The sequence below is a fragment of the Electrona antarctica genome (assembly GCF_951216825.1).
Source record: "Electrona antarctica genome assembly, chromosome: 16".
Lineage (NCBI taxonomy): Eukaryota > Metazoa > Chordata > Actinopteri > Myctophiformes > Myctophidae > Electrona > Electrona antarctica.
In genome coordinates this window covers 31508412-31533959 of record NC_136797.1, presented here as the reverse complement: position 1 = coordinate 31533959, position 25548 = coordinate 31508412, and the positions used below count along the sequence as shown (strand labels likewise).

At 42.6% G+C, this 25548-nt stretch overlaps 1 protein-coding gene across 2 annotated transcripts in view; it reads right to left on the bottom strand.

Annotated features, from left to right (window-relative positions):
• Nucleotides 1–25548, bottom strand: part of astn2 (astrotactin 2) — a 530329-nt gene that overhangs the window by 145217 nt on the left and 359564 nt on the right. For both annotated transcript variants that reach the window (XM_079524726.1, XM_079524727.1), the window contains exons 12-13: nt 22225–22391; nt 16930–17118 (exon numbers count right to left, since the gene is read on the bottom strand). In XM_079524726.1, coding sequence (XP_079380852.1) covers nt 16930–17118; nt 22225–22391 — 356 coding nt within the window. The remainder of the gene's footprint in view (nt 1–16929; nt 17119–22224; nt 22392–25548) is intronic.

Here is a 25548-nt window from a genome sequence, read left to right as displayed (position 1 = left end):
CTAACTGCAGATACAACCTTGTCCTCATACACACATAGTTTGCAGTATAGACTGAGGAACATAAGTATATTTCACCTGTCGTATATTGCATCACATATTGTATATATGACAGTACCATTCTTGTGCCTTGTACCTACAGTATATACTGTACCTTTTTATTTTTACTCTCATTTCTATTCTTTATTTAACAAATATAACTGAAATTCTTAAGAAGCTTGCACAAAGGCATTTCCCCCCTCATTTATACCTGTGCAAACTTGTGATGTGACAATAGACTTGAAGTTGAAGTTGAAGATGCAGCATTCTATTTAGATATAATGGTTAGACAGCTAGGTTTGATGTTTTCCTGCTATCCTAGTTACTTCGTATATATAACACTTAAAGTGGGAGCAACAACATGGGCTGTGCTTTTCCGCAATCAAATTGTATAATAGAAATGAACAGATTTCCCAATGCAAGTACACACACTTTTCTATTTTAAGAGCTTTTTTAAAAGGTTTAATAGGCCCCACAATTAGCCCAATTCACAAAGTGTCAGGCCAAAGCCCAAAGAACCGTGTCAGAAAAGCATGAGTCAGATCAACACGTCATAGAGAAAATGGAAGTGGGGATTATGACATTATACTGAAATGTTGAACCATATGTAGGCCTATTATATAATTCATGATTGTTTTTAAAATGATTTCCGTTCCGTTTTTGTAATATAGTGAATCCCAATGACGTGTGTATTATTGACTCCTGCATTATTTAATTCCTACAGTAGACTCTTGACAACTGTATTTGTCATAATTTCAAGTTTATAGGCAAAGTTTAGACAGCAGTGATTTTACCTTGTAAAAGTTATGACTGGTCTCTGAAATATACCCCCTATAATTAATATCTTAATATAATGATAGTAACTAAATAGGTGACCATGCACATTCATTTGAAAACAAAATGTGTGTGGAAGTGCTGTGGAAAAGTACGTGCCTGTTAGTCATGTTCTTGGCAAAAAAGTAGAAAGAAAAGGAAAGAAAATTCCACAAAAACAAGATAAGAAGCAGTAATTTCATTTCATTTACTCTCCCTCAGAAGGTTCTGATAAAGTGCTATAGACAAACTGTCTATAGGACCTCGGGAGGCACAACAGAAGTGTGCAGAAGTTAGACAAAAACTAAATAAAAACATTCCTCCATGTGGTGAAGGGAGTTGCTCAGAGTCAGGAGGTCAGTGGCGTGTCCTCATCTTGCATGAGTAGAGGGTGTACCAGGTGGTGTGATTACAGTATGTCCCCAGTGACCCCAGGGACGCCGTGAGTAGAGGGTGTACCAGGTGGTGTGATTACAGTATGTCCCCAGTCCCCAGTGAGTAGAGGGTGTACCAGGTGGTGTGATTACAGTATGTCCCCAGTCCCCAGTGAGTAGAGGGTGTACCAGGTGGTGTGATTACAGTATGTCCCCAGTCCCCAGTATGTCCCCAGTCCCCAGTATGTCCCCAGTCCCCAGTATGTCCCCAGTCCCCAGTATGTCCCCAGTCCCCAGTGACGCTGCATCACCAGGCGTTCTACAGCAGAGGAAAGCCTGGTGTTTCTCATTGTTTTTGTTCCCTACATAATGCAAATCAATTAATTAATTATCGCACTACGACTTTGAACAAAAGTTTGGATATACCAAACGATTATTTTAACCAAAAGAAACAAAACGATTATAGCAAAAATAAACATGTTTTAAACTCGGGGAATCATTTTGTAGGTGCATAGCCTGCTTGGTTCCGGTCACGTGGGTTCCAGGCACAACTGATGGCGGGTATAACGGGTTAACATAAATATATTTTTTAATTGCTTTAAGATTTAGGTCAGTTGTCAGTTTGTACATTTTTACTGACTAGAACATTTTAAAACAACTAGACCTGTGCCTGTCGGCCACCGGCCTACTTGGAGATCTCTGTCTGTCTGCCTGTGTCTGAAGAGTGCAAACTGACTGTGAAAAGTGGACTGGTTAAGTAATCAAAAAGCAAAGCAAAGCAAAGTTCGTTGTTTACCCAGGGTGAATGGACTAAGCTCGAGATGCTTGTTTACAGCCAGACCCTGCTCATAGAACATTTCATGGTAGGGGTTCAATGCCTTGCTCAAGGGCACTTCAGCGGTGGTAATTTTAACGTGCCGGTCCGGGGATTCGAACTGGAGACCTTCCGATAACAAGACCGCTCCGCAAACCGTTCGGCCACCGCTGCCCCAATCAAATGGCAGGTGTGGGGTTGCCATGGCAATCAATTGCCTGAGGCAGAGGCTGGGAATTGTACAGGTGAGGGGACTTATAGGCTGATAGGTCCACTGGCAGAGCCTGCCCAGAGCCTTTTGTGGTGTTTCTGGACAACGGCGTATCCGACCGACTCAAGGCCGGCCACTGCACTCCGTGTGGTGGTGTGGATTGTGTGTGTCAAATTTGAAGTCGGTGGGCCAAACGGTTCTGGAGTTGTGGATTACAAACGTACTGTACGTACATACGTACAGAAATGTGGTGCTTTTATCGTACTGATGTTACCAAGTGATCTGTTGACCGACCTAACTGGCGGTACTTCATAATGAGTGTCCATTTGCACGACAAATATATTTCTTCCTACCAAGTTGTGTTCGTATTTCAAGTTTATCACCTACTTCTACTTTTAGTCCTAGACTTTAGACTTTAAAGTGTTTGTGAGTGTCTTGCGCGTGTGTAGCAAGAAAATAACCATAAAAGACATTTGTTTGAGTTGTGTCTGCTGGTCGGTTGCTTGACAACCCTTGTGCAGGAGAGATTTACGCAGGTGTGATTGTTTAGATAAATGTACAATGGTATTGATCCCAGGCTATGTCCCAGGGCAGTGCAGGCACATTGGAGTCATCAGGTTGTTGTCATGAAAACACAGAGGTTCACAAGTGTTAACACGTATGCTTATTATAAGTGACTTTGGGCTTGTTTTCCTATTAAGTCGCCTACAAATATTATTTCGGCTTGGTTCCTAATGTTGTTTAAATCAGTGAACTTTTTCATGGAATCCCACATTAATATAGGTATTTTTGCCAGGGACTGGATCCTCACATGAGATCAAACACATGCCACATTTCTTTCAAGATCTCTTTTTGAAAAGCTCACAATGCATCGTGAGCTTGTAGATCGGCTATAGTCAAATAGCTGTGTCTGTGTGTTGTGTGCATGCGCATGTGGTTTAGTTATTTTGGGCTTGTAGACCTAGTTTATTGTTTCTCTCAAAACATCAACTGCGTGTTTCCATTGTGGTCCTCCTGTGTATTCAATTCATCAACACATAAAGACAATACAATACTATACAATAGATTAGCAATACTAAGAGCAGTATATTTACAGAAAAACAGTGGGGGGTCATTTATTTTGGCAAACTACAATAGTTGTCTAGGTCCAGTTGTAAATTGCAGTGCTGTTTAACACCGTGAATGCGCCGGAATATTTAAAAAATGCTGGCGCTATAGTGCCAGTATTTTACTCTGAAAAGCCCTGCCTTCCATTACCCCCCAAAATCGGGAGGCATAATCTTCTGTTACTACCTCGCACTATCCCATCTCTCTTTAGTAGCGTTTATATTCCAAGCGAGATGCTTGGTTAAGACGGACATGAGGACAGAACATTGCCGTGGAAAGCGTCGTAGATTTAGAGAGAAGAGACAGTTTAGAAGTGGACGGCAGTACGCATGCGCAAAACATGTCTAGGATCGCTGAAGATGGAATGGCCTAGCCAAAAAAATAAAGGATTACAGCGATCCCGTTTTATATCATTAAAAAGGACCTAAAGACGCCTATACACGTCCTTAGCACACCGCGGTTTTATTAGAAAAGACGTGTATACCATAGCACAAAAGGTGATAATGGTGGTTTTGAAGGAAGGTTTTGGATGGCTGGTGGTGGTAGGGCATTCCACATGTTGGTGGTATAATAGTAGAATAAATCATCATTGGCCACATGGCTACGCAGTCGTAGGTGTACATGGAGTAAAGAAGGGGCCTCAGGATGCAGCCTTGGTGGGCTCCTGTGTTGAGGGTCAGGGGCACAAGTTGGAGTTGGAAGTGTTGGAGCCCACCCATACCAGCTGTCATGGTTCAGGATCCAGGGGGGTGTGTCCTGGGTTTCAGAACTTGTGTCACGACTGGAGGAGACTATGGTGTTGAATGCTGAGCTGCGATCTATAAACAGCATTCTCACATCAGATGCATATATTAAATACCTTGCACGGATTGAAGGCTACGCATGTGTACTTATTTAGTGTGCACCATATTACTATTTATGTATAATCTCTTGAGCAATCATTGCTCGTTTCTCTAATAAGACACACTTGAGAATTTCCTGAGCTCAAGGGGAGCCAATGCATGAGTGGAGAATCGCTGTATATCTTTGTACACTGCTATCAGCCCTCAAGAAATCAAGTCCTGGCTTAAAGCCATGACGTATGCACAGAAAAATATATATTTTTTAACGTAAACAAATTGACCCTTACTGATCCATTTGTACAATTTTAACAAATTAAGTCAAACTAACCCTCAGGATTTTACTGTGGCTTAAATTAAACTGTGTTTAAAATTGATTGAACAGCCTGTTTATTTCCTCGCTTACTGTATGGGTATTCCAAATTCCAATTACACATAATGTGTACAAAAAAGCTATATGCACACCAAAGTCCTTGTGGCGGTGCCGGCACACGGGAGAAAACTGTAGAGGAAATCTTGAAAAAACAAGAAGGTGGCCGCACACGCCAATAGCCAGAGTGCCAATATTTTATTAGGACAGCAGGTAAGACAAAAATGAATCCAACGTTTCGGCGGTTAAGCCTTCATCAGGGAATGAAGGCTATTCCAATTACACAGTCAGAAATTGCCAAAATGTCCTTCCCCCTCCCCCGTTAATGTGGAACCAAACCTCATTCCATCCTCCAACGTACTGTACGTATAGTACAACTCTAAATGTGCAGTTAATTTCATGTCACATGCATTCACATCTATGCAAGGTAAGAGCCGAGGGAACTGTGATGTTTCTGTAATTAGCCTAGCTGCCCGTCAGCCCCAGCATGCGTGCAGTTAAAAACACGTACGACTGAGCCACTAAATCAATAGTAGACTGTGGAGAGGGTGAATTTGCAGCATATATTAAGGCACTGTCAGCCCCAGAATGTGAAGTAGCTGCTTCACAGGGGCAGGCTAACAATGATAGCCATCCGAAATAGCCTCAGCCCTTATGGGTAAGGCTTACCCATTGTATTTAAGGTGAAAGTATGTGGATGAAAGCTAATCCCTAAAGTAGTGCAGAGATGTTTGATTAATGAACTACAACTACAGGAATGTACGATGGGATGGATCCACTAGGTTTTGTTTTCCCTCTGGACTGGTATATAAAACCCTCATACCCTCACATCACATACTCAGCTGTCTGCTAAACATTGACCACTCATAAATAATTCATTCATAGTAATTAGTAAATCTATATCCAGATATGCCACTCTTTGACAATCAACATCTACATTTATCTACATGAAGAAACAAGAGATAATATGATGTGCTGCCAAGTTGTGCCAACATTTCACTGCACACACAGTATACTATAGTATGAGTGAGCCACAAACCTCCTTGAATCTAAATTATTGCTACTGCAATATAATTTCTCATAAACTGACATACATGGGGAACCCAAGCCACAGATAATACGTTTTCTTAAATTAATAATATATATAAGATTGGGAGGATGTGCACAGTATAAAAACATGGCATAATCATAATGTTTATTCATGCCCTCAAATGTCACAATTGACAATAGCGGTCTGGCGAATCACAACAAGAGCCCCTTGCTTATCCATCCAGCTTGTCCATTACTGTCAATCAAACTCACTCAGGATCAGACTGGAGGGAGACACTTAAAGCCTCATAAAAGCCATGCGTTCATCAAGATGCCAGATTTATGAAAATATGTCAGACCTTGATCTAGCAACTTTGATACAAGAAACAGGCATGCACATGAAATGCACACACACAGTGCCCACCCCCTTCCACAAACAAACAAACGTGAGTGTGTCCGACAATTCGGCAGACTATCCGTTCTTATCCAGGGGGACTGATCGGAGTAAACGGCATGAACTAATTTATATAGTCAACAACCCGGTGAGAAGAAAAGTAGAGTAAAACGAGAGCCAAGAAAACTGTTGGCTCACACGGTGTAAATACCCCCTAGCATGTTTGTGATCATATTTATTTGAAGAGAAATAATGCACATTTGAAGTTTTGCTGCTTATAAGTAACCAGTTTGCATAGCCAGATGGAGAGCGTTTTGTGGTGTTTTATTATTTAAACCCAACTACGACAGTTACAACACAGTGAAAAACTGATTTGGCCGAGAACACTGGGCAGAAATCACGTAATATCAACACCCATCAAGGCCCAGGGCCATTGCGATGCTTCTATAATTACACAGTCGCATTATCCTGGTCCGCAACAGTGCTAGTTGGCAGTCAAGGCAACCCTCCCCAGAGCACACCCCGCATGAGCGGAGTACTCACAGAGGGAAACAACCCGATCCCATCCCGCTCCCACTAAAAATTACTCCCACTCCCGTCCCGTAGTTTTTTTGTTTTGTTTTTTATTAATAAGTTAGTCATTAGGAAAGGCTTTCTTTTTTCAAATTCCGTCCTGTCCCAATTCCAGGATTAATACTAATTTGAATCCCATCAGACAGGAATCCCACGGGACCCGCGGGAATCCCGGAAAAATGTCATCCTCTACTAGTGTCCACATCACTGAGAAATTCACAGCAACGCATCTATTATCTCAGGTGACTAAAGAAAGTTTAATGTGGGCCTCAAAGTCTTACAGCCCTTCTACAGAGGTTCCACAGAGAGAACCCGGTCTGGCTTCATCACTGCCTGGTATGGGGACCATTTACCTACCGCAACCGCAAAGCACTGCAGAGGGTTGTGCGGACAGCCGAGCACATCAACGGATGTGATGCTTCCCTCCATCCAATAATAAGGGAAAATTAGCGAAATGTGTGGCAAATCTGCAAAAGAAATGCTTACCACTAGCTTTCTTCACAGATGTGTTCATAACTGTGTCTACAATCACATATAAATTTGTTCCAACCAAACTCCCTTGGGGAACTTTGTGACAGCTGCTGAAAGTTGGGGTACCATTGAACAACCAATATAAGGCAACATTTCCAAATTTCATTATACTTTAGGTTGCATGTGACATGTCAAACTAGGGGGTTTTCATGATTGCAAGCAATGATTGATCCATTGCAAGCATTAGTTTTGCACAAAAAACACTCCTTAGCCGTCATCACAAATGTGATGAGGTCAGCACATTTGGGCACATTTGGGCAAGTGGCTATGGCCGAATTTTGCCCAAGGAGTGTTTTCGTGGTGCAAAACTAATGCTTGGAATAGATTCAGCATCATGACACATGACACATGTCACATGCTACTTAAAGCATTTTGGAAATTTTGCCTTATATTGGTTGATAATGGTACCACAACTTTCAGCAGTTGTCACAAAGCTTCCCAAGGGAGTTGGGTTGGAACAAATTTATATGTTATAGTAGCCAACTTTATGAACACATTTGTGAAGAAAGCTAGTGGTAAGCATTTTTTTTGCAGATTTGCCACAACTTTCGCTAATTTTCTCTAACTACAAGACATATACGACTCCAGCCAACCCAACCATGGACTGTTTCAGATGCTACCAATAGGCACGTGGCTTTGTAGGCTCAGAGCCACTGGCAGTAGATGGCCAAACAGAGTTTTACCCCAGACAATCAGGCATAGACCAGGGAAAAGAAAAATAAGCTTGGGGAAATTATTTCCAATCAGCTCATAAAGCACTATACACAGTAGGTAATGCAGTGCAAGGAGTTGCAAATTGGTAATTATTCGTTGAGAAAACAGAATTACCTCTAACAAAGTGCCAGAGGTTAAAGTACTTGTCTGAGACTAAAGGTTCTTGAGTCCCCCACTAGGGCAAAGCCATTCGCTCCACACACACACACACACACACACACACACACACACACACACACACACACACACACACACACACACACACACACACACACACACACACACACACACACACACACACACACACACACACACACACACACACACACACACACACACACACACACACACACACACACACACACACACACACACAGGGGCATTCTCCACTTTTAAGTGCCGTCACTTGAAACAAGCCTCATCTGCTGCTCTCTTGCTGTCTCAGTTGTTTCCCCTCCTAATTATTTCGATTTATCTTTCTCATCCTCGATGTCTCACACCGACTTTTACACAACTTGGCTGTTTCGATCTGGTCTTTTCTTTTAACGTTTAATAGGTGTAATTGTTCACCCCCCCCCCCCCCCCTCTCTCTCTCTTGTTGTGTGCCTCTCTGTAGTCTGTACCACCCTGCCACAAACTCTCTCTTTCTCTCCTCTACAGCTGGACACCAGGTAGTCAGCTGTAAGCTTCTCTGACATTAGATGATATAAGGTCCATTAGGCTCATGTTGCTTTGCATAGGCTGAGAGTGTCTACATCAGTACTGATCATGCGTAAGCCCCCTTTAACCAGTTAAAGGGGTCCGGGTCCCCCAGGGCGCTATACGATCACCAAACCAAATCCCTTTGCCTTGCGACGTGTTCTGCTATTCTTTTTAGCGGTGCACACCGCTCCAATGACTGGCCGTGTGTGTCTCTATGTCTGTCTGTCTCAGGGACGTCGCTGACCATTTGGTTGCCCTACTCATAGAATATTTGTGCTGCCCCCCTCCCGACGAGAGGTCTGCATTTGCTCATGCCGTTTGGCTATTTTCGCTGTTTGCAGGGACCCACACACGGCTGCTCGTTATTACGCAGCGGAGCCGCAGAGAAAATTGTTATTATGTTGTGACACGAGTGAGTCCTGTCCTTGCAGTGGCATTAAGAACAGTCACACTAAATGAGTAGGCCTAAATACACAATACATTAGTGTTTTGAGTCAGTATCTTGTATGCATTTAATCATAATGAGATCAACTATTAACCCATTTAGACCGTAGGACTTGTGGAAATGTCATAACTAATCCAACCGACGGATTTCATTGATATCAAACGAGAGAAAAATATGAATTTTTTTGGGGTTGGCCTCTCCTTCTGCACCATACTCCTTGCTGTTCGCGCATGCGCGTTGGCGTTCACTTGCCCGTTTACAGCTCAGAAAGAATTCCCCGTATCTCCTAATCTAGGGAGCTCTCCGTGGTTTTGACCAGATGGATATACTAAGCTTTTCATTTCTGACTTCAACATGCCTCTCGTTCAAAATATGAACGCGAGGGATTATTCAGGGACTTTATCGTAATGATAGCGAGGTAAGCAAGCAAAAATATTTCTCCCGTTTTTTGTCCGGAACGGAAGGGGGGGGGGTCTTACAGAGTAAAAGCGGACGTATCTGCACGGCACTCAATATATTATAAGAGGGGAAATACACAAAGTAATAGTGATAGAGAAAGCAACAACAACAGAATAATGTCCCTTTTCAATGTATGGAACTGTGAAAATATGAAAAGGCGAAAGCGTACAGAGAAAGGGCCAATAGACTAGTAGGAGAATGAGAGAGGCTTCATGGCAGCCTTGGGCAGCAACCCTTCACCTGAACAGGCTACATAATAGTCTCCTGGCAACTCATTACGTGGGAAGAGATCCGCTGGTAATGTGTGTTGACTCAGCTCCCCAGGAGACATCACTATGTGTGCACCGATGAGATAAATGCTAGGAATTAGTGGGGGGACATGGCAACATGGCTGTGTTTGCACCCACAAGCCTTATGGGGTTGCCAGATTCACAAATTGCTGTTGTGTTCCGATGCTGTCATAGTTTGAGAGGTAGAGGTGGTAGAGGGTGGCGGTTTGTCTCTGCAAAGGGTTGTTGGTCTGTTGTCTTCCTTCTTTACCGTTTTCCCCACCAGCACTAACCGCCCCCATCTCAGTTCCTCACACCCTCTCCGTTTCTCACTCTCTCTCCGTTTCTTTCTCTCCGTTTCTCTCTCTCTCTCTCTCTCTCTCTCTCTCTCTCTCTGAATTTTGTGTTCTTTTGGTTCACATCTTATTGCAACACCCCACACCTTATTCTCCACACATGCACTCACCTACACACTGACTATACTGACTCTCAAGATTCACACAACAAAGGATTGTTTTGTTCATTTATCGCCATTTGTAATAAATGCAACCGCTGCGCTGGCATTGCGTGTCCATCTCCCCTCTATGTTAAAAGGCAGGTGGCTTGTGCACATCCAGTTCCTGGCTGGTGCCGGACCAAGGCAAGTACAATGAAAAGAAGAGAGTCCGCACACAGGATTGCTCCAATGCTGTTCTTTTATTGAAACACCATAGTTAAGACACAACGTTTCGACCGCAGGCGGCCTTCATCAGGTGATAATAAAACATCATCTCCCCTCTATGCCCTGTGGGCCATGACTTTTATTTCAGAGCATACCTACTGTATTAACACGCACCTCGACAGTGGGTACAGGGCCGATAAGGCATATTGACCAGACGAAGATCTGTCAAGATCGAAACGTTGTCATTTGTTAATTCAATAAAGTAATTATTTACCAAAAGAATGGTGTGCGGGCCCTACCTCCTTCCATGACTTTTATTGAAAATAACAGTGATACGGATACGCTTGCTCATTAATAACTTTGCTTATAGCCCCACCAGGCCAATTATTTTTTTTGTGTTACATTTTTAATCTGTTTAAATATGTATTGAATTTGAATTAGTTGTCAACTTAAATGCTGTTTTCTTGTGTTGACAGGCTTAATGTTTGTTATTATTGATGAAATTGTAATACATATTGATATTGATGAAATTTGATGTTTCTTTTAATAATGTGTTTTGGTGAAGAGTAAGATTAGCTGACAGCCACGGCATCAGTTAATGGGTATCCTTTTGAAATAAACAAACTCAAAAACATAAACCCACAGCGAGTTGCGATGCGACCCATTTAAGCTTGAAGATTGGATATTTCCGCAACTTTTAAAAAAAGGGCTTGAGCGCTTAAAGCAGTCTGGTCTTGTACCTTCTTAACCCATTGATACCTGAGGCTGAATCTGGGAACGCCTTCTAGGGCCTGACCTAAGGTTTCTGAAAACCTTCAAATTTTGATTCATTATTTTTTTAAATAGTTATGTTTTTTCAAAAATAGCAGACCTACAAGTTCATAGCGCGCCACTCGGTGGCGCGCTATGAGCTTGTAGATCTGCTATTTTTCAATAGCTAAATTATAACAATAGCTGATGAGACACAGAGAGAGCGCTGGCATCAAGGGTAGAACAACGTATAGGTTGCACCAGGCATCAATGGGTTAATGTCAACAGAAGAGAGCAGTGAACAGAACAATCTTGGAACAGTACAGCACACCATTTTTGAATTGATTTTAACTTGTTATTGATTACTTTTTAAGCACAACTGTGCCTGGCTCCTAGCTACATTATTGACGTTTTAACTCCACATGAGCCAGTGCACCGCCAGAGATCTTCCCCTGAAAACTCATTTGTTGGGTTTACGGAGGCTTCAACCCATAGATTATGTAGAATTGGCATTTTCCAATATAATGGAATCTTATTCCTCGGTCATTCAATTGATAACAAATCGGAATGTGGTTTAAATCTACATTGTGCAATATTTTTTGATAGTCTGAAAATAATAATATGAAGGTTTTATTGAGATCAGTGGTGGAAAAAGTATACATTTCAAGTATTAATACTGCAATGTAGAAATTGCTTCTTCTGTTAGAAGAAAAAGTCGTTAGTAGTAAAAGTCGTAAAACGTTAACATGTCGGGGGCGATGCGGTACAAAAATCACAAATCACATCCGAACCTCGGATGGATGAATATGAGGTATTGAAAATCCTACTTTGAACGGAGGTCTATGGGGGCCGTGTGCAAAGATCCTGGTCCTGGGAAACCGGGCCGATGTTAAAAGCTGATTCTTGGCTAAACAGTTTCATATTTGGTGTAAAGCTTTACAGGTACGAACATGTTTGTACTGTAAAGTAATGAAGTGCAGTACTTGAGTACATGTACTTATTTTAGACCACTGGTCAGAATTTAAGACATAGCTTTCTTCTCACCGTCATGTTGTTACCACCTCGGAACCTCCATAGCGCTCCGCTGACTTCATGGCCACAATCATAGTATACCCATATACTCATGAACAGATTTACACTTTGTAGCAAATACAATATCAGTTCTATATACGGTAGACATTTGCATTAAACTTATGGTAATGTCTAGAGGTACTATCTAAGTGCTTAGTTGGTTTTCATATCACCGCTCGTTCATATATTGCTGGTGCTTTCAAATTGTAATTGAATTGTTCTTAGCTATACAACATTCACATTTACTATAGGCTGATTGCCCACGCGCATGCTCGCACGCAATTGTATTAACTTGGTAATTTCATAACAACAGTTTGCAGAAACCATTCCCAGGGCCCCCGTTGCAAATCCACGAGCAGGATATTGTACAAAGTGGAGACCAATTTGAATGAGAATGTATACCACCGCAGAGCCATAAATCATAGGCAATATTGAATATTAAAAACCATACCTGTGATGCTGTGGGGCTAAATAATGAAATTCGCTCCGCCGCCTCAAATTTCACTAAGGGCTATTGATGTGGGGGAGTGGAAGGATGAGAGTGAGAGAATAAAAATGGAGGTGAGGGAGGGGAAGTATGGTATAGGGCCTCAATCTACATACCAAAGAGGATATGGGAGAAACTTGGAAGGATATGATAAGAATATAAAATGGCATTATTTCTGTGATGAAATGGAGGGGTTTCTGGCTATGGAGGATCTTTGAAGGCATAACAGAGAGACGGTGAAGAGAACAAGTCGCAGCGAAGGCCAGACTATTATTCTCATGACAAAAGAGAGCGGCGTTCAGAAGCGGAATATCTGCTTTGATGAAATGACATGCTCTAAAACATACATTTAATTAGAGACAGGGGGAATCAATTATGATATTATATATATATAAATGACATGCTCTAAAACATACATTTAATTAGAGACAGGGGGAATCAATTATGATATCCCAGTGTGTTTTGCCTGTCTGGGAGAACCAATGGAGAGGAATAATTCCAGATGAGTGTCAAGACAGACGCCTTTCAGCCTACTAAACACCAAGGTTGGCTTTCAGATCCCATAACATAAATGGATGCATGCCATACTAATACTGATGTGTGTGTGTGTGTGTGTGTGTGTGTGTGTGTGTGCGTGCGTGCGTGCGTGCGTGCGTGCGTGCATGCGTGCGTGCGTCTGATAGTCACTGTCCCCCCCCCTCCCAGTGAACTGTGGCGTTCGACAAGGAAGCATACTAGGGCCTTTACTGTTCCTAATATATGTAAACGACATGACTGCAATTTGTTCCTGTTCGCAGATGACTCAGCACTGCTGGTCTCGGACAGGAACAAACTGCAGGTTGAAAAGGCCCTCAGCTCTGAACTCGGTACAATCTGCACCTGGCTCGCTGATAACAAACTATCTTTACACCTGTGAAAAACTGAATCCATTCTATTTGGATCAAATAGTAATCTCAGCAAGGCAGATGGCTTCTTGGTTAGAGTGGGTGAATTATCACACGAAAAGATGAAATTACATACCTAGGTTCCATCCTGGAGGCAATCTTTCCGGTGATAAAATGGCCACCAACGTAATCAAAAAAGTCAACCAAAGAACAAGATTCCTATACAGGATCTCCTCACTGGTCAAAAAAACACCTTGAAGACCCTAACAGGAGCCCTCGTACAAGGTTTCTTTGACTATGCATGCACCTCCTGGTACCACAGCACCTCTAAGGCCCTTAAAACAAGGCTCCAGACTTCCCAAAACAAACTGGTCAGGCTACTACTTGGGCTTGGCCTCACTCCCCGAACCCACCTCACCCCTGCCCACTTTGATAGGCTGGAATGGCTTAGGGTTGACGACAGCATCTTGCAATGGGTTAGGGTTAAGATTCGCTACAGCAGTTTTCAAATGTATACAAATCTTTTGAAAGTAGCATATACAAGCTCACAATGCGTTGCATCTGCTATTTTCAAATGGCCGAAATTAAGTGGCTAATGTATATTTTGCCATAACAATCAAAATCTACAAGTTAACTAAAGTTTGCAAATGATTGTAGTGGAGTAAAAGTACAATATTTGCCTCTGCGATGTAATGGAGTAGGCCTAGTAAAGTGAAAGTATTGAAAATTGGAAATACTCAATTAAAGTATAAAACATAATAATTGTACACTACTTGAGTATATGTACTACCACTGAAAAACGGCCTTTGTTCCGGTGAGTAGCAAAACAGTTCTCTTTATTTCCCTACAGTTGGAGACCTGGCATGGCAGTGGAAGTTTGGGTCCATGGGAATAGCACCGCTCCTAACAGAGTGCTAGAGACAACTCACTGTATTGCTCTGGACCAGAGCTACTCTAAAGCTAGAACATTTTACGAATTGCCGAATTATTTTAACCACAAAACAACCATGTCTCCTGTGAGGACCAGGGGAATGGACCTCGCAGTCTATTTCTCAAAGTCTACTATACTTGTGGGGATCACGCACGCACGCACGCACGGTGCACGCACGCGCACACACCTACTCTTTGCACTCTCCTTCTAGCACAGATGTGTCATTCACGCACGTGCTGTAGCGCCCTAATAGAAAAAGCTCACTACTGTGTCAGAGCTACTGTATACTCCATAGAGGATCTCCGTCATCTCTCTCTCTCTCTCCAACACTGATAAAAGAGGACACGTTGCACTCTTTGTTGAGTCCTCAGAGACGCAGAAATGGAGGCAGTTGAGATGTTGGAGCAAGTTCTCCTGGGAAGTCTTTAAGCTTAATGCACACCTGTGGTTGGACCCGAAGGGAGGGAGGGAGGGGGGGAGAGGGGGTGGGAGTGTGGATTTTTGTTCGTGTCTAGAAGACTATAGGGTTTCCAGACATATGGGAAAACTGACACTGAATACATTGTGTCAAGACATTTCTTTTTCTCTCTTTAAAGGTATATTCAGTGATTTGACTTAATTCAAATATCACTTATTTTTTGGGCTTTGGGTGGCAAAGCTTTCATCCAATCAGGATGAGAGGGGCCTTCCTCCAATCATGATCGAGTGGGGCGGGCCTTGGTGCACGTGCTGTTGGCCTGTTGTACTTCCCCCACTGTAGAGAGTGTGCATGTGCACATCTTGTTACCGGGGCGGACCGTGGTTTTTTCCAAATCACCCAAATCACTGAATGCTCCTTTAACTATTAATTAATTGATAATAAAAATACAAATATAATTTAGGTCATGTCGTAAAAATAAATGTGCACTGTAGCTGGTTTTGGCGTTACAGTATTTTGGCTCTTCCATTTGAGTATTTAGTGGGCAGAGAGCAGCTCACTGTCACAAAGTCAGGATATATTACACTGCAAAAGGGTTATAAAAAGAAACCTCTTTACAGATTCTAGTTGGGAATTAAATAGCATCAGCTCAGAGCAGCTTGTAAAGAACCTGCCGGGCTGCACCGGGCCTCATCTAGCCTTGGATTACAAACTTGCTATCAGGCAGGAAACAGTGTGTCTCTGTAAACACATCTCACACGCCCCTGACTCCCATAGCACAGGTTCCACTGGCTTTGCTCCTATACTGTACAGTAGGTTAAACCATTTAGGCCTGACGTCGAAATAAAAAAAAATGTTCGCTTTGAAAGAATATATACCTATTCAAAGATTTGTGCCGCATTTTTACGATTTTTCAAAAATAGCAGACCTACAAGTTCATAGCGCGCCACTCGGTGGCGCGCTATGAGCTTGTAGATCTGCTATTTTTCAATAGCTAAAGTAATGCTTGAAACACCAAAAGGGGTTCCCGCCCCAAAATGGGTTAAACCAGTGATTCTCACAGTCCTATACAGTATACACACATTGGCAATGTGAAAATAGCCCATCTATGCACTGTGAGCTTGCAGATCTGCTATTTTCCCCCAATAATCTTAGTCATTTTTGGGATGTTTTTTTTTTTACAAAACACATTTTGTATGGGGGTCCATTCATGGCACAAGATCTTCTCAGATGGGGGTCCACAGCCAAATACATATTCATTTGGGTGGTCCTTCCTTGACATGAAAACGTTTGAGAACCACATGTAAAACAACACTGTAAAACACTGTAAAAACAAAACAAACAAATAAATAAGAAAAGATGATAATGGCTGATAATGGTTTGAGGATGATACCAGTGTTACTGGTGGGATGAGTCCAGTACCAGCTGGGATGCTGGTGGAGCCACAACTGGGGTACAGCTCAGAAATCACTAAACACAGTGGAAAAGCCTATTCTCCTGATAAATAGTAAGGTACTTATTGCAATGGGAGGTAAGCTGAGCCGTAAAATGGTCTACTAAAATGGTCACTACTGCTTAGTGGTGCACTATTTGCTTTTAGAAGCTTGCTCTAGTCAGCGAACATCAAGAGAAGGTCCTAATAAATGTTACATTTAATATACAGTATATGCGATGGTGTGGCACGCTACAAGCTCACAACCCGAAAGCTTGTATATCGGCGCTTGTTTCAGCACACGACACTGGCGTGCAACCAAAGTATAAACAAGGCTTAAAGATATATAGCAAATAAAGTCTTATCCTGTGTGCGTGCGTGTGTGTGTGTGTGTGTGCGTGCGTGCGTGCGTGCGTGCGTGCGTGCGTGCGTGCGTGCGTGCGTGCGTGCGTGTGTGTGTGTGTATATGTTTCTGGGTGTGTGTCTCTGTGTGGGAACTAGTTACCGGTGTGTGTATAATGTTTCAGTGTGTGTGTCTCTGTGTGGGCACTAGTTACCGGTATGTGTATAATGTTTCAGTGTGTGTGTCTCTGTGTGGGCACAGTAGTTAGTTACCGGAAGGTCATCTGGAATATCTGTCCCAGGTTGACTTGCTGGCTCTTGTTACTGTGTCCATGCAGCATTTCAGCGAACAGGGTGTCATTGAAGCGGACATCCTGCCGCGGGCACTTTGGACCCTCGCAGTTCTCCGACTGCAGGACGCACGAGCGCACGTCCGCCGCCAGCTTGTATTCTTGTACACACCTGGACAGAGGAGAGGAGACTGTCATTGTGAGGCATGTAAAACACGTCCGCTCAAGGGGGGGGGGGGGGGGGGGGGGGGCACAGTAGCCCTCACACTGGCAAACCCAGACGAGACAGGGTTGTATATAGCGTAAAATAATAAGTACCCGTATGCTACAGCAGGGGTTCTCAACGTTTTTGTCTGGGGACCCCCGGAAATGCTTTGGCCGTGTCTCACGACCCTCGCCCTACCCCCCCTCCCCACCCGCCCCCAATACAAGCTGACTGCAAAAATAACCTTATTAGAGAAAATATATCATAAATGAATACTGAAACCAGATATAATCATTAAGGAAAGTTTATGCATGTACTATGTGTACTATGTAAACTCTTCATTTCCATTTCCCAGCCATTCAGTTGCAAAAAAAGAAAAAAGAAAAATGGGAATATAATTTGGGGACCCCCCAAAATAATTTGGCGACCCCCTTAGGGGTCGCGACCCACGTGTTGAGAACCCCTGTGCAGCTACAGGACTCTCTAGTTGGGTGAGTTTCAGTGGAGACGCTTGCTTATTATGGGACACGCTGCCTATGATATGATTGTGATGATGCAGTAAAACGCAAAATAGCTTTATCCACTTAAACCCCATACTTGGCTTACCGGAATCCCCCTGGGCTCTATAATAGTGCCTTTTCCGTTCTCAGTCTGCATTCAATATCTTTGCAGAAATAGCCGATCTACAAGCTTGACAGCTTGTAGGTCTGCTATTGTCTGCAAAGGTTTCTCCAAAAATATGGATGCTACAGTAGCTGCGGTTTAAGTGGCTGAAGGAACACTTTCACCCAGTTTCAACCTTCCTAATTGGTCGAGACCAATGCTCATTATAAGATGGCAACCTTTCCGCCTGCTTGCTCTGCGTGGGCATTGGACAGTTCAGAAAACATGGTGACCAATGGCGTCGGAGATATACAGTACGGCCATTATCTTTAATGAAAAGCATACAATGTGAAAAGAAGAAAGTTAATTGTGGACATAGTAAGTTGTTTTGGTGTTGTTTACGGGATTATTGCCAGAAAAAGAGACCCAGACAGACACAAAGACTCTTATACTGTAGATTTCCTAGACATAACAAAGGTTTAAAATCTTGTTTGAAATGACCATTGATCATGTCTGTGACACAGCATGCAGACAGAAATGGGCTTCCTATTAGTGAGCAAGAGCATTAGTTAGGAGAACTTATATAGACCAATATACAGTGCAGAGATGATGCTGAAAAAAAGAAGAAAAAAACACTACAAACACAATGTGTAGATGTTGACATAGATAATGACCAAAGAAAATCACACATACACAAACAGAATGCCGTTTCGCTGGCAACTGCTTTTGCTTAAGTGAGTATACAAGCACACAAGCACACAAGCGTGCAAGCACACAGACAGAAACACACTTACGCATACACTGGGTCACTTTTCATACAAACTCGGTCAGACAGGCTTTAGAAGAAGGGGCGATATGCAATATCTCCCAGAGGAAAAAAACAAAGGAGCGCATATAGCTCAAGAAGCTAATAGATCACAGAGAGGCTGCCATTGTTTTGCCGTCTAATCTTTCAATTGGAAAGTCCCTCTGCAAGCACCACAGAAAGCTTAAAAACACACACACAGCCTACATTTAATTCAGTTGGGCCGGCTGTGATAAATATGCACATTCAGCATTTACCCAGCTCAGAAAATGGCTGAGAAGCACAATCCACACAACACTCACTTAATGGTAATGGAACATACTGGGACTGCACAACACACACACCAAATCCCCCCCCCACACACACACAGCCTCATGAAGCAGAATGCTCCAGTCAGTCCTCATAGCATGCTTGGGCTGTTTTCAAAGCAGAGGTGAAAATTGGATTATAAGGCTATCGATTGGTTTCCAGGTTGCTGTTTGCCGCCTTTTTATTCATGGCCCCGCTTTAATGCATCTCATGTTTGCATGAAGGAACACGCCTGACAACCTTTAATGTCTGCATTTGCTCTGCCGGCTATGTATTATACTTGTATATATGTGTATTTGTAATTCTCTTGCAGCCCTTGCTGTTGTAATAGTCAGCATTCAGCATTCTTTCCTGACTGCAGCACCGCACAGCGCACATTACTTGAACATCAAGGAAATGGATTTTCACTCTATTCACCTTAAGGGCCTAATTTAAGCTTGGGCCCTTATACAGTTGGGTGCCACCGATATTGTCCCTTATTATTTGACCCATTTAGGCCTGACCTCAAAATTTAAAGAAATCCTTCTAAATCCTCCACGATTTTTCAAAAATAGCAGACCTACAAGCTCGTAGCGCGCCACTTGGTGGCGCGCTATGAGCTTGTAGATCTGCTATTTTTCAATAGCTAAATTATAACATAATGTTTAAAACACCAAAAGGGGTTCCCGCCCAAAATGGGTTAACTGTCCTTTTGCGCAGATCACGCAAACCTCAGCAAAAAGAAAAGGACAATATCGATGGCCTCCAACTGTAGTTGCGCGCCACTGTCGCACACTGAAAATAGCAGATCCACAAGTTCACAACACATCGCACTGTGACACATTGTGAGCTTGTGAATCTGTTCATTTTGGTGCACGACACCGCAACTAGTATAACTCAGACATGAGTGTCACCTATAGCGCCTCATAATAAATAAAAATCAATAACATAATAACTAAACCTAATACGGTTGTAAGTAAGTAAGTAAGTACATTTTATTTATAAAGCACTTTTCAAAACAAAGTTACAAAGTGCTGTACAGTAAAAACAACAATATAAACAATCAAGTTAAAACAAGGCACAAAGGAGCAAACACAACAAAGAATAAGAGCAGAAACACAAGTTGACAACAATGATGGTCAAAATAAAAGTTCACAAGATAAAATGTAACCTAAATAAGTGAGTTTTCAACAAGACTTTGAAACCCTCGACAGACTCTGCATTTTTAATTGAAATGGGTAGGGCGTTCCACAGTGTGGGAGCAACTACTGCAAAGGCCCTGTCCCCCTTGGTTTTCAGCTTTGTCACAGGGATATTCAGGAGGCCTTTGTCAGAGGACCTGAGAGGTCTTGCATTTGGTTGTCACGAGGGGCCGGACACTGTAGGGTGTAACAGTCATTCTTACACTCTGAGTTAAATTAACACTCATTATTTCACTGTGTAGTAGAAACATCCACCGCTTCTGGCGTACAAGGAGGAATTTGAAATGTCACTGGTGCATCCAATAATGTTGTAGGAATGTTGTAGGAATGTAATTCAACCAGGAGTAAATTTGACCCCCTATGCTCTCCCATATGCCCTACTGTAGGTGCAAAAGTGGACAAGGTACCCACAGCCATATGATGTGGACATGCCCACTAATCAGACCCTTTTGGGTATCTATTCAAGATGAAATTCTGAAACTGATCGGAATTAGAATACCATTAGATCCAATTCACTACATATTAGGGGCAGACATAATTACCATACTAACTAAAAGTAACAAACATCTAGTACGAGCCTTGCTCTATGCTGCTCGGCTGTCAATCCTTCATAAATGGATAGATGACAGCCCTCCTAGTGTTATATTATGGTTTGAAAAAGTGCTACGCTTAATGCCATTGGAGAGGCTCTCATGTGTCCTACGGGGCAACCTGGCCGAATTCGTTGAAGCATGGCTGCCTCTGGCGCCTCATATAGGGGATGAGTGGTCAAATGTTATGTGTATTGGAATGACCGAGGAGGCCAGTTAGACGACACACCAATGAGGAGGTATAGGGGTCAGACTTACATAATCTAAAGATGATGACGGCAGCTATATTGTGATGTCTAATATACTCAATTTGGTGTGAAACTGTAAATAGGTACTTATGATTTGAATATACTTTCTGTCCCTATGCCCCTTTGGCATATGTATCTTATGATTTGCATATACGTTTTGTTTTTGTCCTGTTATTGTACTGTCAACCCATTTGGGATTATGGTTGATCTCATTAATGTCTTATAGTTCTTGATTTAAACCCCCAGAGAACCTCAAAGTGTTTAATAGAGAAAGGAAAAAAGAAAAAAAAACTGTTACAGAAGTGTCGTATGTTGTGCCCATGTGTCAAACGTTCATGTATTGTCCATTCTCTGACTGGACAAATTAAGTTGATCGACTTTATTTCATCTATCAATTGATCGATCAATAGATAGATGAGATGACTGATAAATGACTGACTGACTGATTGACATTATGGAAACTAAACTTCGGCATTGACATAGAGCACCGAAGTCTGACGTCAATATCGGCAGAGGGGGATCTTAGATCGCCTCATATAAGAACTGTGTTTTATTTGTATCATAATCCCCATAAGGGGATCTTAGATCGCCTCATATAAGAACTGTGTTTTATTTGTATTATAATAGGGCGGGGTTTTTCAACTGATTGTGAACCAGGGACTACCACCCTGACTTAGAATCAACATGGGCACCACTGTTGTGTTGGGTGGGGATATGGGCTAAGATTAGTGCTTTTGTAACACTTCCTATGCATCCCATCTGTATGGGAACAGAGCGGCATTCCGACGCATCGCCATTCCGACCATTGACTTCCATTGACCGGAATGGCGGGTTTCTCCACTTTTGTAAAGACCCCGCCACTCCCGACGGCACTGCGTCTGAATGCCGGTGTGTAACCCATGTGTATACATCCCACTGTTCTTAACCAATGGTCCATCTAATGTCCTAATAATAATGACTCAACCCAGGCAATCCAGTGCACTTCCCCCTTCTAACTCCCTTTTTCTGTTGAATTTCTTGACCTCCGACTTGTCAGTAAAATGACTACATGAACGGTCATCATAGGTCACCAGGTCATTCACTTCTTATATCACCACAAATCTTATATGAGACGATTTCAAGATGACCCGATGTTGTTCTCCATAGAGAACAACTTCCACAAAACCCCTTGGAACCAGGGGATGAGCGAGTGACGTCAGGACCTCGGCGCACCATTATTCTTTTCATCCTGGTGGGTGCATAGCAGTATTCACATTTCCTTCCTTCCTTAGCTAATGGGATAAGCCGTTTTTATTCAATTTTATTTACATATCCTGTGGGCTGCCACTCGCACTCACCCACAGAACATGAGCACGTTGCTGGAACCCGGGTCTTCTGCCAGGGGCACCAGCTGCTGGAGACACAGCTGCTCACAGCCCCCGTTGAAGCCATCCGTGCAGTCAGTGCCCTTGGAGTAGTCATAGCAACCTGACCCATCCTTCATCGGCCTCAACCCCTCGGGACACTTGGGAGGGAGAGAGAGACAGACAGAGAGAGAGAGAGAGAGAGAGAGAGAGAGAGAGAGAGAGAGAGAGAGAGAGGTAAAAGAGACACGGGGGACAGAGTAGAAGGGAGAGAGAGGAAAAGTTGAGTGTGAGAGCACTCATCAAAATATGCATTTTTAAATCAAGATCAATCACGAAGCGTTAAGGTTTCGCTGTCCAGTCGTAGGTACCGGGTATCATGTACTGTAAGGGTCAACGGTTTGGATCATTCTGACCCAACAGCAGCATGATGAGGCGTTGAGCTTCTATTCTGCACTGACCGCTCACGTCTTGTTTTCATCTGGCCACAGAGAGTTCAAAATGTTCAGCTTTGGGCATTTGGATGAGCGTTTTAGAAGAGAGCGCCTTGCATTTTCGGCTGAGTGAGTGGTACTCATACCTTTTCATGTCAAGGGCCCCCAAAAATGTATTTGGCCGTGGACCTCCATCTCAAAATATTTTGTTCCAGGGACCCCCAGAAGAAAAGATTTGAGCTATAAATGTTCGCTTTAAAAATGCATACATATGTATATTTTTGAATAGCCAAAGTATAAAATAATGGTTAAAGTGGTTACAATATAAAATGACACAGATATGCTGTCCTTAATGGGTTCAAATGTTCTTCTTATGAGCTGAAAGTTCTGAGGATGTAAGCACAAATGCAAGATAATCATAATTGGAACACAATTATCCTAATTATCCGTTCTGAGCCCTCTTTCATTTACTCAAGCAATGACAATATTGCATGACTTGGCAATCAATAGTTTTTAATCACATCACTTTCTGGCATCTGGAAGATAGCAACTCTCTGATGGAATAAAGATCCTCTCATTACTTTGTCACTGTACCTGTCTGGCCCTAGTGTGCCTTCTCACCAACAAGTGTTGTCTTTGTTGTCTCTACAGCTCTTTGGTGTAAATTATGCACAATTTCAGGTTAAATGGCCACATTGTAGTTTAATAAATCAGTCAAAGTTCTCCATTTAAATAGTCATTCATCTTCTCTTTTCTTGCAGCTTATACTCCTTGAAACTGGCACAGCAGCCCAATTAAGCCCCCTCTGTCTGCTTGTGAGAGGAGCAAACAATGAAACACGTCATTGAAGCTTGCCCTCTCCAAAGACTAAAAGCAGGTTTAAGCCAAAAATAGCTGATCTACAAAGTGTCGCAGCACACAACGTGTTGTGAGCTTGTAGATCAGACACCCATCATCAGTCACCCTCCATGCAGAAGACAAGGACAATTGCTTGCCTCGAGGACATTCTCTAAATAAATTAATAAACTCCTCAAAATGCATACTAATACCAGGCCAGGTGCACCACAACCTCCTGCTCAGTATACTGTACACCTGGATTCTAGGCACACAAAAAATGCTTGGTACAGTACAGTAGGTCAGCAGCGGTTATTTGTTCAGACACAGATGTATTGGGCCCACTGCAAAAGTATAGTAAACACGGTGCCAGAGTGACAGCGTAGCGGCACTGGCTCAGGGGTAGAGTGGCTGGACCGAACCCAGGCTCCCCCAGAGTATATAGTGTCCAAGTGTCCTTGAGCAAGACTCTGAACCCCTATATAAAGGGACACAGAGAGACAGATACAGAAGTCTCTATATATGGGCATAAAAGGGACACGGTCTAGTTCATTAAAATAAGTCCAGGATTGTAGCTAGTAGAAAACCATGCTGTGCTTCACTTTCAAAACCAGCACTTTAATGTATTCAGTTTTTATTTTTGTCTTGTGTGGCTATTTTTTCCATTTTGGAACAGTAGGCTACTCTTCATTCATAATGTAAGCTTGTGGTGCATCTAAGGGCTTCATGTGATGTGGATGATGGGCAGGTGTAATACCAGTGACGTGATGTCTGTGTCAGCCATAGTGCTGGCTGACAGACACTCCCATCATGATGGATGTCCAGAGATCCTCTGCCAACCACCAGCCCCTCATGGGACTGTGTGACTGAATGTTAAGTGCTCTGCTGGATTTAGCCTTGTTTTCTTTGTCGTTTGTTGTCCTTTTCTTTTATTTTTCTTTAAGATCATGAACAGGGAAAAACAAAACACCCCCCCGCCCCCCATCAGACAAACGTGTTAGTAATTGTTTTTAAATATAAAATAAAGTTTATGAAAAAAAACATACTAAGCCCTGTTTTATACTTTGTCAGCAGTGCCGCATGAAATTAGCTGACCTACAAGCTTAATCGATCTGCTATTTCTGAAAGAGTTTTGAACATTTTGACCATTTTTGCCGATACAGTTATGTCTCAAAAATAGGGATGCCAGATTAAAATAGTTTTTTTCCATGACATAAGACTTACTCAGGATCAGTAAAAAAAAAAAAGAGAAAAAAGTGAAGGAAAAGGTTAATTGAATTGCATGGAATAGGCTACTTTGCATTTACACTAAATGTTTTAGAAGCTATGTAGTTAACACATGCATGTACAAACACCATCACGGTGGCCAGCGGTTCAACGTGATCAATAGCACTCTCCTTTATGAATGTGTCATCCATTGTGAATGTAAAAGCATGTCAGCCACTGAGACACTGAGCTTCCTTATCACATGATAATAACGTATGACCTCACCTCTGCATCGGCACGGTACACACAGGAAAGGCCTCGCTGTTCATTGTCTCCACCAGGCCGAAGGCATGGGGAGAGAGTATGTTTTGCACTCCGTCCGTGTGTGTGTGTGTGTGTGTGTCCGTCCGTCCATCTGTCCATCTGTTACCAGCTAATCTCCGGCACTGTTAACCTGGTCGATGCCAAATTTCTCACACACACTTCCTGGATGCCAACGATAAACCTCTGCCCCAAATTTTCCAGAACGGCCTGTTATAGCGCCACCAGGAGGCCGACTTTTGAAAAACACATTTTTTAATATTACTCCTCCGGATTCTGTCCGAACAAATCGCAAATCGTTACACACTATCTCTATAATCATGTGTTCAAGACGGATCTGTCCGATATTTCATATTCCATCCTAATAGGCTAACATTGGCTTTCACATTTTGCAGGATTGGCCCGTTTTGAACAAACAACCCTCAAATCATGCTGCGTTCATGATTTTCCTACTAGGCTGAGGAACATATTCCACTCTTTTCACATTGGCCTGTTATAGCGCCACCAACAGGTGGATTTTTGC